The 13,689-nt window shown below is 40.5% G+C and overlaps 1 protein-coding gene and 2 long non-coding RNA genes across 3 annotated transcripts; 1 reads left to right on the top strand and 2 right to left on the bottom strand.

Moving 5' to 3' along the window:
* Window positions 1–253: 253 nt before the first annotated feature.
* Window positions 254–1,984, bottom strand: LOC129153542 (uncharacterized). Its single transcript, XR_011520410.1, has 4 exons — window positions 1,893–1,984; window positions 1,073–1,812; window positions 815–928; window positions 254–584 (listed from the first exon to the last, which is right to left on the bottom strand). It is a non-coding gene; the product is annotated as an uncharacterized lncRNA (long non-coding RNA).
* A 267-nt stretch (window positions 1,985–2,251) lies between these two features.
* On the bottom strand, window positions 2,252–3,150 carry LOC139069712 (uncharacterized). The gene is made up of 3 exons (XR_011520409.1): window positions 2,979–3,150; window positions 2,725–2,838; window positions 2,252–2,494 (listed from the first exon to the last, which is right to left on the bottom strand). It is a non-coding gene; the product is annotated as an uncharacterized lncRNA (long non-coding RNA).
* An 8,766-nt stretch (window positions 3,151–11,916) lies between these two features.
* LOC107388581 (uncharacterized) lies at window positions 11,917–12,968 on the top strand. The gene is made up of 2 exons (XM_054732890.2): window positions 11,917–12,157; window positions 12,247–12,968. Exons 1-2 carry the CDS (start codon window positions 12,056–12,058, stop codon window positions 12,853–12,855), a joined length of 711 nt encoding a protein of 236 aa, XP_054588865.1. The 5' UTR covers window positions 11,917–12,055; the 3' UTR covers window positions 12,856–12,968.
* The last annotated feature ends 721 nt before the right edge of the window (window positions 12,969–13,689 follow it).

Below are 13,689 nucleotides of genomic sequence, written 5' to 3'. Positions count from 1 at the left end.
GCTTAACGCGAAGACATCACCTTCAGTTCCCATCAGAACTAATCGCTTCTTCGGATTTGCTGGTTCTGATCAACATCACACGTCATCCATTCACCGTCTCATCCACTTTAGTTACACCATACATTTAGTGCTTAAGGTTAGTCTAGTTGAATTTGTTAGTAATAAAATTCTTAACTTTTAAACTTGACTCTCTCTCTTCTGTTGTCTCTGAATGAATACGAAGCAGTTATCTAATCCCTGCATTAAAAAGTTCCAATCTTCTGGTTTAATTAGCCTTACATATCCATAAGGTGGATTTCATATTTCCTATGGAATCCTTCGCCTTATGGCTTATTAAATAACATGTAATTTAAATCATTTCAAAACCAACAAAAAAAATTACCCACCAGAGCAGGGAAGGGTGCCCATAGTCAAACCTTCTCCCTCGCCAGGTAAGTGTGTGCACCTGGCTTGCAGACAAGGTTTGTTGTTGGCATGGTGGTGGTTCAACCGCAGGAGATGGTGGTGGCGGGACAGCAGGAGCTGGTGGCTGTATTGATGTTTTGGATTGGCTTCTGGATTTCTTTCTTGGATGTTCGTCTTCACTGTCATCAGAATCCCCCACAAAAATGACAATAATTTGGACAGGGAAATAACACTCAGTTGTCATGGTACTCTCATTTCCATAATCTTTAAGTAGTTATTTAAGTCAGTTTTTATACTAGGTAACCTGTATTGTCTTCTCGGACATAGAAACTTGGATGAATGTTCCATACACAACATTTGCATGCATGCTTCAATTACAATTCACAGGAAAACATGGAAAGATGCTTACATCGCCTTTGGCTTCCTCTTGGGTCGCATGTCCTCTTCCTCCTCTTCTGTCTGCAGGTTGGAAGTGTGGCATGACGTGACTAATTTAGGTGTTGTCTTGCCTCGAAGTACTGATCTAAAATTTGGTAAAAAATTATATTTTCAGATAATTGAAAGATTGAAGTCATACTTATTATATATAAAAATAATTATATATATATATATATATATATATATATATATATATATATATATATATATATATATATAAGTAGCTTACCACATGATTTAAGAATTCGGACATCATACGTTTCCCATTCAGGTCCCGGCTCCTTTGCGTTTTTTACTGCCTGGTTCACGCTTGCATCACTTTTATAATTTGGCCAACAGGTCACGCTGTCATGAGCTGGGGTGAGTACTCGACATGTCATCTAATCATCTCTGAGTTTCTACCTGCAGGAGAGGGAGCGCAGCTGATCATCATCAGACTGATCAGCGGGGCGGCTTTAAAAGGAGGACGGTTATCCACATTCGATGCCGGATGATTATCTACTGCCGGGTAGATTCTAGCCACACTGTGATTTTGTAACTCGTCTCGTTTTAGTAACTTTGAAACTCGTTTAACCTGAGCTCGTTTTCCCGTTTGGATAATCACCCACAGACTCACCTCATCGTGGGATCCACTTCTGTCTTCAAGTCAGAGGATTATTTCACCGGTTCGTTGCCTGGATACCTTCTCCACCCAGCTGCCCCGCTCTCCACCGATCACGCTCTCTCTCCGCTGCCTCATCCTCATCCGCCTCGTCCATTCCACTCATCCACTCCGACTATCACAAGTCCCTTCTGGAAATCACCCCGGCTCACCTCCCCTCCACATTCATCCCGAACTTCCTCACCATAAGTTCCGTCTTCAAACATTCCTTCTGAACTACAACTCCCATCACTCACCTCTGGTCTCCCTCTCAGTTACCGCTTCCGGATTCGTCCTCCCGCTGGATCTCCAGTACGCCTTCAGTTCACCTCCACATTAAAATAAAATTATTATTTTTCTTTACCTCGTCTCCGTGCATGATTCTGTATGTCTTGGGTTAGACACCTACCTCAAAACATGACACACGCCGTCACTGTACCAGTTCTCGGGCACCACTGCTACAGTTTTGTTGACGGTGAACTCAACTAGGTGGAACACCCTAATTGAAAAGGAGAAACACAAAACATTATGTTTTCAAATATGAAATTTTTACTGAAGATGCAATTGATCAAATACTTTCTGTAACTAGCAGGTAATGTTTGGTGGCATCTATGGATGTTTAAATAATTTCATTTTAAAAGAGATAAGTTCTGTATTCCAGTAGTTTTATAGAATGTTTATTTACATCTTCTACTTCTCACACGCACGCACGCATGCACACATACTTACAGTCAGATGTTATCCAATTTCAAACATAGGAGCATTTCTAAATATGTCACTGTCAGTCTCTGACCAACAAAAAAAATTACCCACCAGAGCAGGGAAGGGTGCCCATAGTCAAACCTTCTCCCTCGCCAGGTAAGTGTGTGCACCTGGCTTGCAGACAAGGTTTGTTGTTGGCATGGTGGTGGTTCAACAGCAGGAGATGGTGGTGGCGGGACAGCAGGAGCTGGTGGCTGTATTGATGTTTTGGATTGGCTTCTGGATTTCTTTCTTGGATGTTCGTCTTCACTGTCATCAGAATCCCCCCCAAAAATGACAATAATTTGGACAGGGAAATAACACTCAGTTGTCATGGTACTCTCGTTTCCATAATCTTTAAGTAGTTATTTAAGTCAGTTTTTATACTAGGTAACCTGTATTGTCTTCTCGGACATAGAAACTTGGATAAATGTTCCATACACAACATTTGCATGCATGCTTCAATTACAATTCACAGGAAAACATGGAAAGATGCTTACATCGCCTTTGGCTTCCTCTTGGGTCGCATGTCCTCTTCCTCCTCTTCTGTCTGCAGGTTGGAAGTGTGGCATGACGTGACTAATTTAGGTGTTGTCTTGCCTCGAAGAACTGATCTAAAATTTGGTAAAAAATTATATTTTCAGATAATTGAAAGATTGAAGTCATACTTATTATATATAAAAATAATTTACACACACACATATATATATATATATATATATATATATATATATATATATAATAAGTAGCTTACCACATGATTTAAGAATTCGGACATCATACGTTTCCCATTCAGGTCCCGGCTCCTTTGCCCGGTTCACGCTTGCATCACCTTTATAATTTGGCCAACAGGTCACGCCGTCACTGTACCAGTTCTCGGGCACCACTGCTACAGTTTTGTTGACGGTGAACTCAACTAGGTGGAACATCCTAATTGAAAAGGAGAAACACTAAACATTATGTTTACAAATATGAAATTTTTACTGAAGATGCAATTGATCAAATACTTTCTGTAACTAGCAGGTAATGTTTGGTGGCATCTATGGATGTTTAAATAATTTCATTTTAAAAGAGATAAGTTCTGTATTCCAGTAGTTTTATAGAATGTTTATTTACATCTTCTACTTCTCACACACACGCACGCATGTACACATACTTACAGTCAGATGTTATCCAATTTCAAACATAGGAGCATTTCTAAATATGTCACTGTCAGTCTCTGACCCTCACGGCTAACATCATTCTAACAAAACCGCTTTATTACAAGGGGAATTGTGCATCAATTACTTTTAAAAAAAACTTCAAAAAGGTTCTGCAATATATGGCTATTGACAGCCAAACAATAAACAGTTGCTATGATAGATCAACTAATTTCAAATAAAACTGTTGTGTTCAGGAGCAACACATCTACTTTTGTGTGTAGTTGCACCACTAAAATGTGTGAAACAGGGGGATGACCACAAACCCATTCTTATGTGGAAGAACACATATTCGCGCAAGCTCAGAAACTTTAACACACTTCAGTGTGTCTGATGTGTGAGAAATTGTATAAATATGTAGATAGTCAAAGCTGAATGGGTAAGTGAAGAACAAAGACTTGTTTGAAATTTCTTTGTAAATCACATATACTCCATCATTGCACTCTATAATATTATGTATGCAGCAAATGTAATTTCCAATGACAAAAACATTATCTCTGGATGAAATTTTAACTGTCCACTTGTCACAGGTGCAATGATCATAGAGGGTAAAGTTCAGGTGTAGGGAATGAAATGCACTAACTATGTACTGGAAAAGTGTCGCAAAAAGATCAAAATGAATATAACCCTATATTCCTCTGGCGTTAAAGATGTTCTCTTTCGCGCGTAGACATCCATGCATTATATGTCGATGATTCGCGCCGAGTATACATCCGCGCCAACCAGGTATCAATCCGCACAGTGTGAAAGTCATCAAGCATCAATATAGACGACCCAGATCCCAACCCAACTTTGAGAATATATTAACGGCGTCATTTTTTAAATCGCGCGATAAGAGTCTGGCTTTGCCGCAGCACGTAAACGCGGACAACGGCCCACCCCTTATATATATATTATATATATAGCAATATATATATAGCAATATATATAGCAATATATATATATATATATATATATATATATATATTCACACACATCTATGTAATGCATGCAAGTCTAGTGATTTCCTTTTCCTCCAGTCACTTATTCTTAGTTTTAAACCAACCTGCATATTGGCCATCTCCAGGATTATCCTGAGACATGAATTCCCTATCTGTTGATGTAGCATACAAACAGCATCAATTAATTTTTAATGATTATTTTTATGAAAATATACTTCATCAGTAAATTGTACATTTTTTTAAGCACCATTGCATCCATGTCTCTCTGAAGTCCAAGGGTCAAGATGTCATTTCTGGAAAGGCAAGTTGGTCCGTCTTTGATGATGAGCTCATTTCCAGGTCTTGTCACATCCAGGACATAATTGATCTAGGGTAATGAGTATAAAAAAAAAGAACCATTTATCCAACAGAACATGTTGTAGGGATCAAAGGAACAGCGTTAGGCTGGTTTAAATCCTACCTGTCTGACAGATTTAATTTTGTAAATGTACATGACAAATCGTCTTCATACTCCAGGGTAACTTGTGGAGTACCACAGGGTTCAGTGATTGGACCAATTCTTTTTACTATATATATGCTTCCAATTGGTAAAATCCTTAGACAACATGGGATAAACTTCCACTGTTATGCTGACGATAGTTATATTTATCCATTAACCCTGATGAACCTAATCGGTTGGGTAGATTACAGGCTTGTCTTGAAGACATAAAACATTGGATGACTCTAAACTTTTTGCTTTTAAATCAAGACAAGGTGGAAGTTCTCATCTTTGAACCAGAAATCCAGAAAAGGAAATTGCTTAGCCAATCACCTGACCTGAATGGCATTACATTAATCTCCGAGAACAAAGTAAGGAACCTTGGTGTTATCTTTGACCAGGACATGTCATTCAAATCCCAGGTTAAACAGGTTTGTAGGATTTCCTTTTTCCACCTTCGGAAGATTGCTAAGATTAGAAGCATCCTTTCCAGGAGTGATGCTGAAAAACTAGTTCATGCATTTATTACATCAAGACTGGATTACTGTAATTCATTACTCTCAGGAAGTCCACAGAATGTGGTTAAAAGTCTTCAGCTTGTCCAAAATGCTGCAGCTAGAGTTCTGATGAGAATTAAAAAGAGAGATCATATCTCTCCTGTCTTAGCTTCCCTACGTTGGCTACCTGTTAAATTCAGAATAGATTTTAAGATACTTCTTCTCACATATAAAGCTCTTAATTATCAAGCTCCATCATACATCAGTGATCTGATTGTTCCATACTTTCCTAACCGAGCACTTCGCTCTCAGATTGCAGGTTTACTGGTGATTCCCAGAATATCTAAAATTAGGATGGGAGGCAGATCTTTTAGTTATCAGGCTCCTCTCCTGTGGAACCAGCTATCAGCCTTAGTCCATGAGGCAGACACTTTGTCTACTTTTAAGAATAGGCTTAAAACATTTTTATTTGATAGGGCCTATGGTTAAAATCTGATGTTAGCCTAAATCTGGACAAGTGGGGGAGTAGAGGGAGGTGGAGTGTAGAGTCGGTAAAGACGGCTCTCCCTTGCCCTGCCTCCAACATGCCTCCATCTAAATAGGATAGATTATCCAGAGTTCTGCTGAGCTGTGGTGACCTCATGGAGGGGGCCATCGTCTAGCACACTGTTGCTAACCGCTAAAACATTCTCCCTCTCCTGATAATAACTTTTTGCTTTCCTTGACGTTGGATGTGCTACTACTAGTTTATCCATTTAATTATAGATCCACTAGGATAAATACAATAAAGTTTATCTCTCACCAAATAGAATATTTACCAAGACATCACAATATAACTATAGACACAGTACTTGTCTTTGTGTGTGTGCGTGTGCGTAAGTGTGTGTGCGTGCGTGTGTGTGTGTGTGTGTGTGTGTGTGTGCGTGTGTGTGTGCCTGCTCTGTCTTCTCGATCCCCAGTGACTCGTGGAGGATGGCAGCTTATACTGAGCCAGGATTCTCTGGAGGTTTCTTCCTGTTAAAAGGGAGTTTTCCTCTCCACTGTCGCTTTATGCTTGCTTAGTATGAGGATTGCTGTAAAGTCACTGACACTAGTCAGTGACTTGACGCAATTTGCTGGGTTCCTTATACAGGAAACATTATTTCTGATTGGCTTAATGAACTGACCTGAATTGGAATGTTTATGTGAAGTGCCTTGAGACGACTCTTGTCGTGATTTGGCGCTATATAAATAAACTTGAATTGAATTGAATTGAATTGAATTGAATTGAAAGTTAACAATAATGACAGTATGCAGAAATATCTGTTTACCAGCTGCTCCTGCAGTGAATGATGACCCTTTATAGTCCATGAAGTTCTGCAGGGCTTTAGAAATGAAATGGCTGTTATGGCCTCACATTTCCTCGAACACTGGTTAATGTTCACGAGATCCAATTGCACTGTATTTAAATAAAGAACATCATCACGTCCTGCTCATGAGACATGTTTGTCTAACAAACCATTTATATAGATGACTTTCCACAAAAGGATGGCCAACTACCTTTGGGATCTGCTGGAAGTGGAGTTCCGCTCAGAAAAAGTGTAGTTTCTAGAAATTATAATTAAAAAATAAATATAGCTGTGCATACATTACATTAAACATTCTTAACTGTTTATTTTAAATTACACACCCATTACGGCCTTTCCAGATGAATCCAGTGTGATATCTGCTGATGATATTTTATGAATGTCGGCCAGGGTCTTCTCATTCAACATATTGTGATGATGAATGATAGCGCGCATGAGAAAGATATGGCTCCCTGGAGACATCATATTTAGAAAGTAGTTATTCTTCCTCATTTTGGAGAACAACTGCTCTGCTACTTGAGAATTCACCCAACCGTGCAGTTCGAGTAACAGTGAAAATTTCCTCAAGCAGTCTTTTACTTCTCTGGTGTTGGCCTCGTGGAAAGTGTCATACAGAGCATAGTGTGCAGCTGAACCTGTAGAGGGGTGTGCATTGCTGTCTGCATGCTGCTTTTTAACCTTCAACCATGGCAGGTTTACTTTCAGATCACCTTTCTGGGCAGACTAAAGGTTTTCTGGCGTGGCATCAGCAAGTCTGCCTTCATTTGGCATAAAGGGGATTTTTAAAGGTTCACGCAGGTTTGTGTGCGTGGCCAAACCTCTTGCAAAATCATATATGACTGCATTAGGAAAGTACTTAAATGATAGCAACATATTACAATAGTCCCTCGTACTTTCTGCCCTCACATTGAGCGTGATAGAATTCATGCTTCCACAGGGGCACATTATAACTGCCCAGCCACCTTAACAAGAAACAAAGAAAGGGACGTTAGAGATTATATTATACACACACACACACACACACACAATCTCTGATAAGTTTTTTGTGTTTTGATAAGCTTACCAGATGCACCCCACACTTCTGAAAAGACCTTGTCAAAAGCACTGCGACTTTTCATCTGCTCTTTCAACCTGACGACAAGATTCATTTTGGAACCCGTGGACTCAAGGCCACATTGTTTGTCCAGGTTTCGCACTGCATCAACCTGTGAAAACATGGGCAAATACTTGACCAGACACAGAAACTGTAATGCAAAGATGCTAACATAAATTAGATTTTAAAATATGGGTTGTTTTCAGGTGTTTTTGTTGTGGTCTGTTAGCCCAGGCATCACCGCTAATCTCACCTTCAAGTTGATACTTTCATTAATCAATCTGTCCTCAGATCATCGACATATGGGATCAGCTGACAACACCCGGTCGAACTAGCTACAATAGGGTGACCAGGTGTCCCAGTTTACCCGGGACAGTCCCGATTTTGAGCCATTTGTCCTGTGTCCCCAAAGATTTTTACAAACCTGTTAATGTTGTCCCGATTTCACCCAGCCTTGGTCCCAAGTGTCCCGATTTTGAACTAATTGCTCATAGTTCACAGAACTAATTGTCACTGGGTTGTTTGTATGTCAGTCAGAAAGTTGTCATAGTGACATTAGCTCAACTTTATGTCACATGTCTGTGTAACCTAATGCTCATTGGTTGATGACAACGCCGTTGACGCAAGACGGCTCCTAAGTCCTGCGTAAAGACGAGTCACCAAGTCACTCGTTGTTCAGCATGCCTAAAAGATGGTCAAGACTAACAAAAGAGCTACTGGAACAACACAGCTTTCTCAGGAAGGTGCCAGGTGCAGCCTGCTACAGACTGAACTGCATTGTGCACTATGTGCGCTGCACATCCTACACCAACCAGACTGTTGGGGGTGGCCTGATCAAGTTTATGAAAAACATTGTTTTGTCCTCGTCTTGCTTTTCCTCCTAAATTTGTATTGGTGTTGTCTGCACAAAAGCCGACCACTTTATCCACCAAACCGAATGCAGATAGGCACCTGTAAACCTCATCACACAGCAGGGTTGAGGTCTCACCTGGTAGTGATGTAAAGTCGAGTATCTTCACTCTGACCCCCTCGGTTATTTTGAAGTAGCGCACAACAACAGGAACAAGCTTCACTGCCTTGTGGTTTGATGTGTCAACTGCGACAGAGACCAGAGTAGTATCCGTAGTGTCTTCTTTTAGCAAATCTATAGCATGCGGGGCAATTACACTTGTCACCACTGCCTCAGCTTTGGTCCGAGCACACGTAAAACGCTGGTCATAAAATTTTCGAAGTAGTCCAGCAGTACAGTCCATTGAACGAAAGTTGTGATTGTGCTTAACAAGGTGGTAGGCAAATGTATCGCGTCAGACCCGTGCCACAACCCGTGCACGCGCATTGGGTCCACAGCGCGCGTGTGAACGGGACTCGCGAGCGAAAATATACATGGCGAGAGGTCATTTGTGCACTGAGAGGGAGCAAACTGCGTCTGTGAGCGCACAAGGATGTGCACAAGTGACAAACCTGCGTGCGCGCGTTTCCAACGAGCACACGGCAGAGGAAAACGTGCACGCGCGGCAGCCTCTCTGCGCGCTCGGCAGCCTCTGCGCGCTCGGTTTCTAATTCCGCTCGCTCGGCTGTGAGGAGTTTTGGCACTCTGGAGGCGTGGCCTGTGGCAGATCTTCCCTGTCCTCTGATTGGTTAGTTTACCCCGCACTTTACTCTCTAGCTATCTATATAAAAAAATCTGAGATTCAGCAGTTGCTGTCATAGCTCAGCTGGGAGAGCGGGTGCCTCTCACTCTGGAGGATCCAGGTTCGAGTCTGGCCGAGGAACATAGAGTTGATGTCATAATATTCTTTCCTAATTCCTGTGATATTATTTTACAGTTGTGACCGTTCAACTGTCATTAAACGTCCGAATGTTTACTTGGCAGTGTTTTAAAAAGTGCACATAAGCTAGATGGTTTAAACCAGGTAAAAATAGACTTGTGGGTGTAGGTATGTTCAAGTTTAAAAAGTTCTTGCCTCATTAATGTATTGTTTATTTTTTTCAGCATTTAATTGACAAATTATCCTTTCAAATAATTAATTGATGAGTTACATAATTGTCCATTTAGAATTGTTGAATGGACTGAGTCAAGTTTGGTGCACTTTATATATTTCAAAACATGTTGTTTTTAATTATGCATATAAATAATTTTAATGTTAATTTATTGAAATATTTCTATTTTTTCATTACCTCACCCTTGTTTTGACAAAAACAAGACCTTGCTGGATAATATCACGGAGAAACTATTTGTTCACAGTACTTGGCTCAGTGAGGATCTGTGTACCAAAGGAGGAGATACTCAGAAATCTGTCTGCAGATTGTTACAACCCAGACTGGAAGTGGTGGGCTGTAATAAGAAAGGAGACCAAACAGAGGAGTGGGGGGTTCAACATCTGATTTATTTAACCAAAGTTTAGTAAATCCTTACTTTGGTTAAATAAATCAGTTGTTGAACCCCCCCACTCCTCTGTTTGGTCTCCTTTCTTATTACAGCCCACCACTTCCAGTCTGGGTTGTAACAATCTGCAGACAGATTTCTGAGTATCTCCTCCTTTGGTACACAGATCCTCACTGAGCCAAGTACTGTGAACAAATAGTTTCTCCGTGATATTATCCAGCAAGGTCTTGTTTTTGTCAAAACAAGGGTGAGGTAATGAAAAAAATAGAAATATTTCAATAAATTAACATTAAAATTATTTATATGCATAATTAAAAAAAACGTGTTTTGAAATATATAAAGTGCACCAAACTTGACTCAGTCCATTCAACAATTCTAAATGGACAATTATGTAACTCATCAATTAATTATTTGAAAGGATAATTTGTCAATTAAATGCTGAAAAAAATAAACAATACATTAATGAGGCAAGAACTTTTAAAACTTGAACATACCTACACCCACAAGTCTATTTTTACCTGGTTAAAACCATCTAGCTTATGTGCACTTTTTAAAACACTGCCAAGTAAACATTCGGACGTTTAATGACAGTTGAACGGTCACAATTGTAAAATAATATCACAGGAATTAGGAAAGAAAATTATGACATCAACTCTATATTCCTTGGCCGGACTCAAACCTGGATCCTCCAGAGTGAGAGGCACCCGCTCTCCCAACTGAGCTATGACAGCAACTGCTGAATCTCAGATTTTTTTATATAGATAGGTAGAGAGTAAAGTGCGGGGTAAACTAACCAATCAGAGGACAGGGAAGATCTCCCACAGGCCACGCCTCCAGAGTGCCAAAACTCTTCACAGCCGAGCGAGCGGAATTAGAAACCGAGCGCGCAGAGGCTGCCGAGCGCGCAGAGAGGCTGCCGCGCGCGCACGTTTTCCTCTGCCGTGTGCTCATTGGCAACGCGCGCACGCAGGTTTGTCACTTGTGCACATCCTTGTGCGCTCACAGACACAGTTTGCTCCCTCTCAGTGCACAAATGACCTCTTGCCATGTATATTTTCGCTCGCGAGTCCCGTTCACGCGCGCGCTGCCATGTATATTTTCGCTCGCGAGTCCCGTTCACACGCGCGCTGTGGACCCAATGCGCGTGCACGGGTTGTGGCACGCTTTAAACGCCATACAAATGTTGCTTCCTGAGCAGCGCGTTTAAGGTCTTTGTCTCCAGCAGCAGTAGCACTAAAAACATGCTAACCGAACTTCCCGCCTGTTACCACCGCTTGTGTTTGCTAGTTTTAATATGGTTCTGCACGTCCGCGTTTCCACCATGATCAACGGAGAATTCACACTTACATAAGGCCGAAAACCGAGCATATTCATTTCCTGGCACCTTCCTGAGAAAGCTGTGTCGTTCCAGTAGCTCTTTTGTTAGTCTTGACCATCTTTTAGGCATGCTGAACAACGAGTGACTTGGTGAATCGTCTTTACGCATGACTTAGGAGCCGTCTTGCGTCAACGGCGTTGTCATCAACCAATGAGCATTAGGTTACACAGACGTGACATAAAGTTGAGCTAATGTGACATTGAGAACTTTGTTGTCAAGGTTTTTGGATATTTTCACATCTACACTGTCCAAACTGAGGAGCTGAAAGACTTCTGTTCATTTGTTGATGTTGAACATGCCACTCTCCTTGGGACCAGCAGAACCGATTGGCTCTCAATGGGACCTGCAGTTGAGGGTTCTGAAGCTTTATCCAGCACTTCAGTCCTACTTCAGGTCTCAGGGAAAAGCACCAAATTTAATCATCAAGTTCCTAGAAAACCAAGTGTGTGAGGCCTGGTTGTGGTTTACACACATTACAACCAACTGTCACTGTTCAATGACACCATCAAAAAGATGGAGAAAGAGAAGAGCACAGCTGTCCACGCTGCACAGCACCTGTGTGATCTACAGGAGAAACTTTTGGAGAGGAAGGCCGCCCTCTTCATGGGATTAAAGGTGAGTTTAAACATGTTCAAATTAAAAGTAATTTAAAAACAAGGCTCTTATATTAATGCTTCTTGAATTATTATTGGTGTTTTTTTCAGGTGAAGAGCATTCTGGCTACCCAAGAGCGCCCTCAAGTGGAGGTGTTTAAGCAAAGCGTCCACACCTTCTATGAAGGTTGCATCTCATATCTGCAGGAGTGGAGCTCCTCATTTACTGACATGAAGTGCTTCTCTTGGACCCTGCTCGAAGATCCACCAGGTTGGGATGCGGTTGAGAGCTCCCTGAGGTGTGTCTCCTCAAAGCTGCCAAACATTCACATCAATGAAACGGAGCTCTTTGACGAAGTTACTTCTGTCAAAACTTACACATCTGACAAGATTGGACTGTGGGACCGAGACATTAAACCAGCAGATGAGCGCTGGGCTGAAATCTTTACACATTTTAAGCATCAGAATGTCCCATTTAAAAATGTAGCCGTCATCTGCCAGTTTGCCATGTGCCTACCTGGCACAAACGCCTCTGTGGAACGCATTTTTTCTCTCATGAACAACACTTGGACCAATGAGAGAAATCGTTTGAGACTGGAAACTCTGAAGGCACTGCTCATTACTCGGGTGAACTTTGATGGCTGCTCTGAGTTTCATGCCAGACTTGTTGACAACCACAGTCTGCTTAAAAAGATTCACTCAAACATGAAATACGCTTAAAGAGTTACTGTGACATTAAAGGGAACAATAGGGCTGTTCATTTAGTGCAATATTTTTGTTTCTAAAAAACTTGAAGTCAGTGAAATACTTTTTTTGTTCACAAAAGGGCTAAATTTAATATTGCCCAAACAAATGTGTTTAAAAAAATACTGTATTGGTTTGGAAAACAATTGCACTAAAAATATTAGAAAAACTGTCCTTATTCTGAATATAGATCAAATGTTTCTGTTCTTGCACATTCTACAATCAAAAGCTGTTATTAAGGTCAGTTAAATTCTTTGTTTATCTTTTCACAAAAGGGCTACATTTAATATTGCCCAATGTGTTTCACAATACAGTACTATTTTGAAAAAGAAAATAACAAAATATTGCACTAAAAAAAGAATGTCCTTATTTTTAATAGGATGTTCAAATGTTGCATTTGTACAATAAAAAGCAGTTATAAGTCACCAGCAAGGATTTGTCAGTCTTTAATTTAGTGTAAAACTTTGGTGTCCCAGTTTTCAGTTTTTTAAATCTGGTCACCCTAGTTAAAGCACAAGGGACAAATAATCATGAAGAACAGAAACAAGAGACAATAATAACAGTAGTGTGAAAATAAAAGTATAAATAGAAACTCCACAATCTGAAAATGAAAAAGACTGTTATACCAGTGTTTCCACATCTTTGACTGGTGGTTTACACCTTTAGCCATGTTTAAAATTAAGAATTTCGTTAATATTGGATGAAAATGACTAATTATGATTATATTATTTTACTTAAAATACCTATGGTGTGCCCCCTGTTTGCACATTACATTTGCGAAGGGAAATTCTTTTTGCATGTGCAGCAGTC

Source organism: Nothobranchius furzeri, chromosome 4 (genome assembly GCF_043380555.1).
Source record: "Nothobranchius furzeri strain GRZ-AD chromosome 4, NfurGRZ-RIMD1, whole genome shotgun sequence".
In the NCBI taxonomy this organism is placed as follows: Eukaryota; Metazoa; Chordata; class Actinopteri; order Cyprinodontiformes; family Nothobranchiidae; genus Nothobranchius; species Nothobranchius furzeri.
Note: the sequence above shows the minus strand (reverse complement) of the source record. Positions and strands in the feature narration are given on the sequence as shown.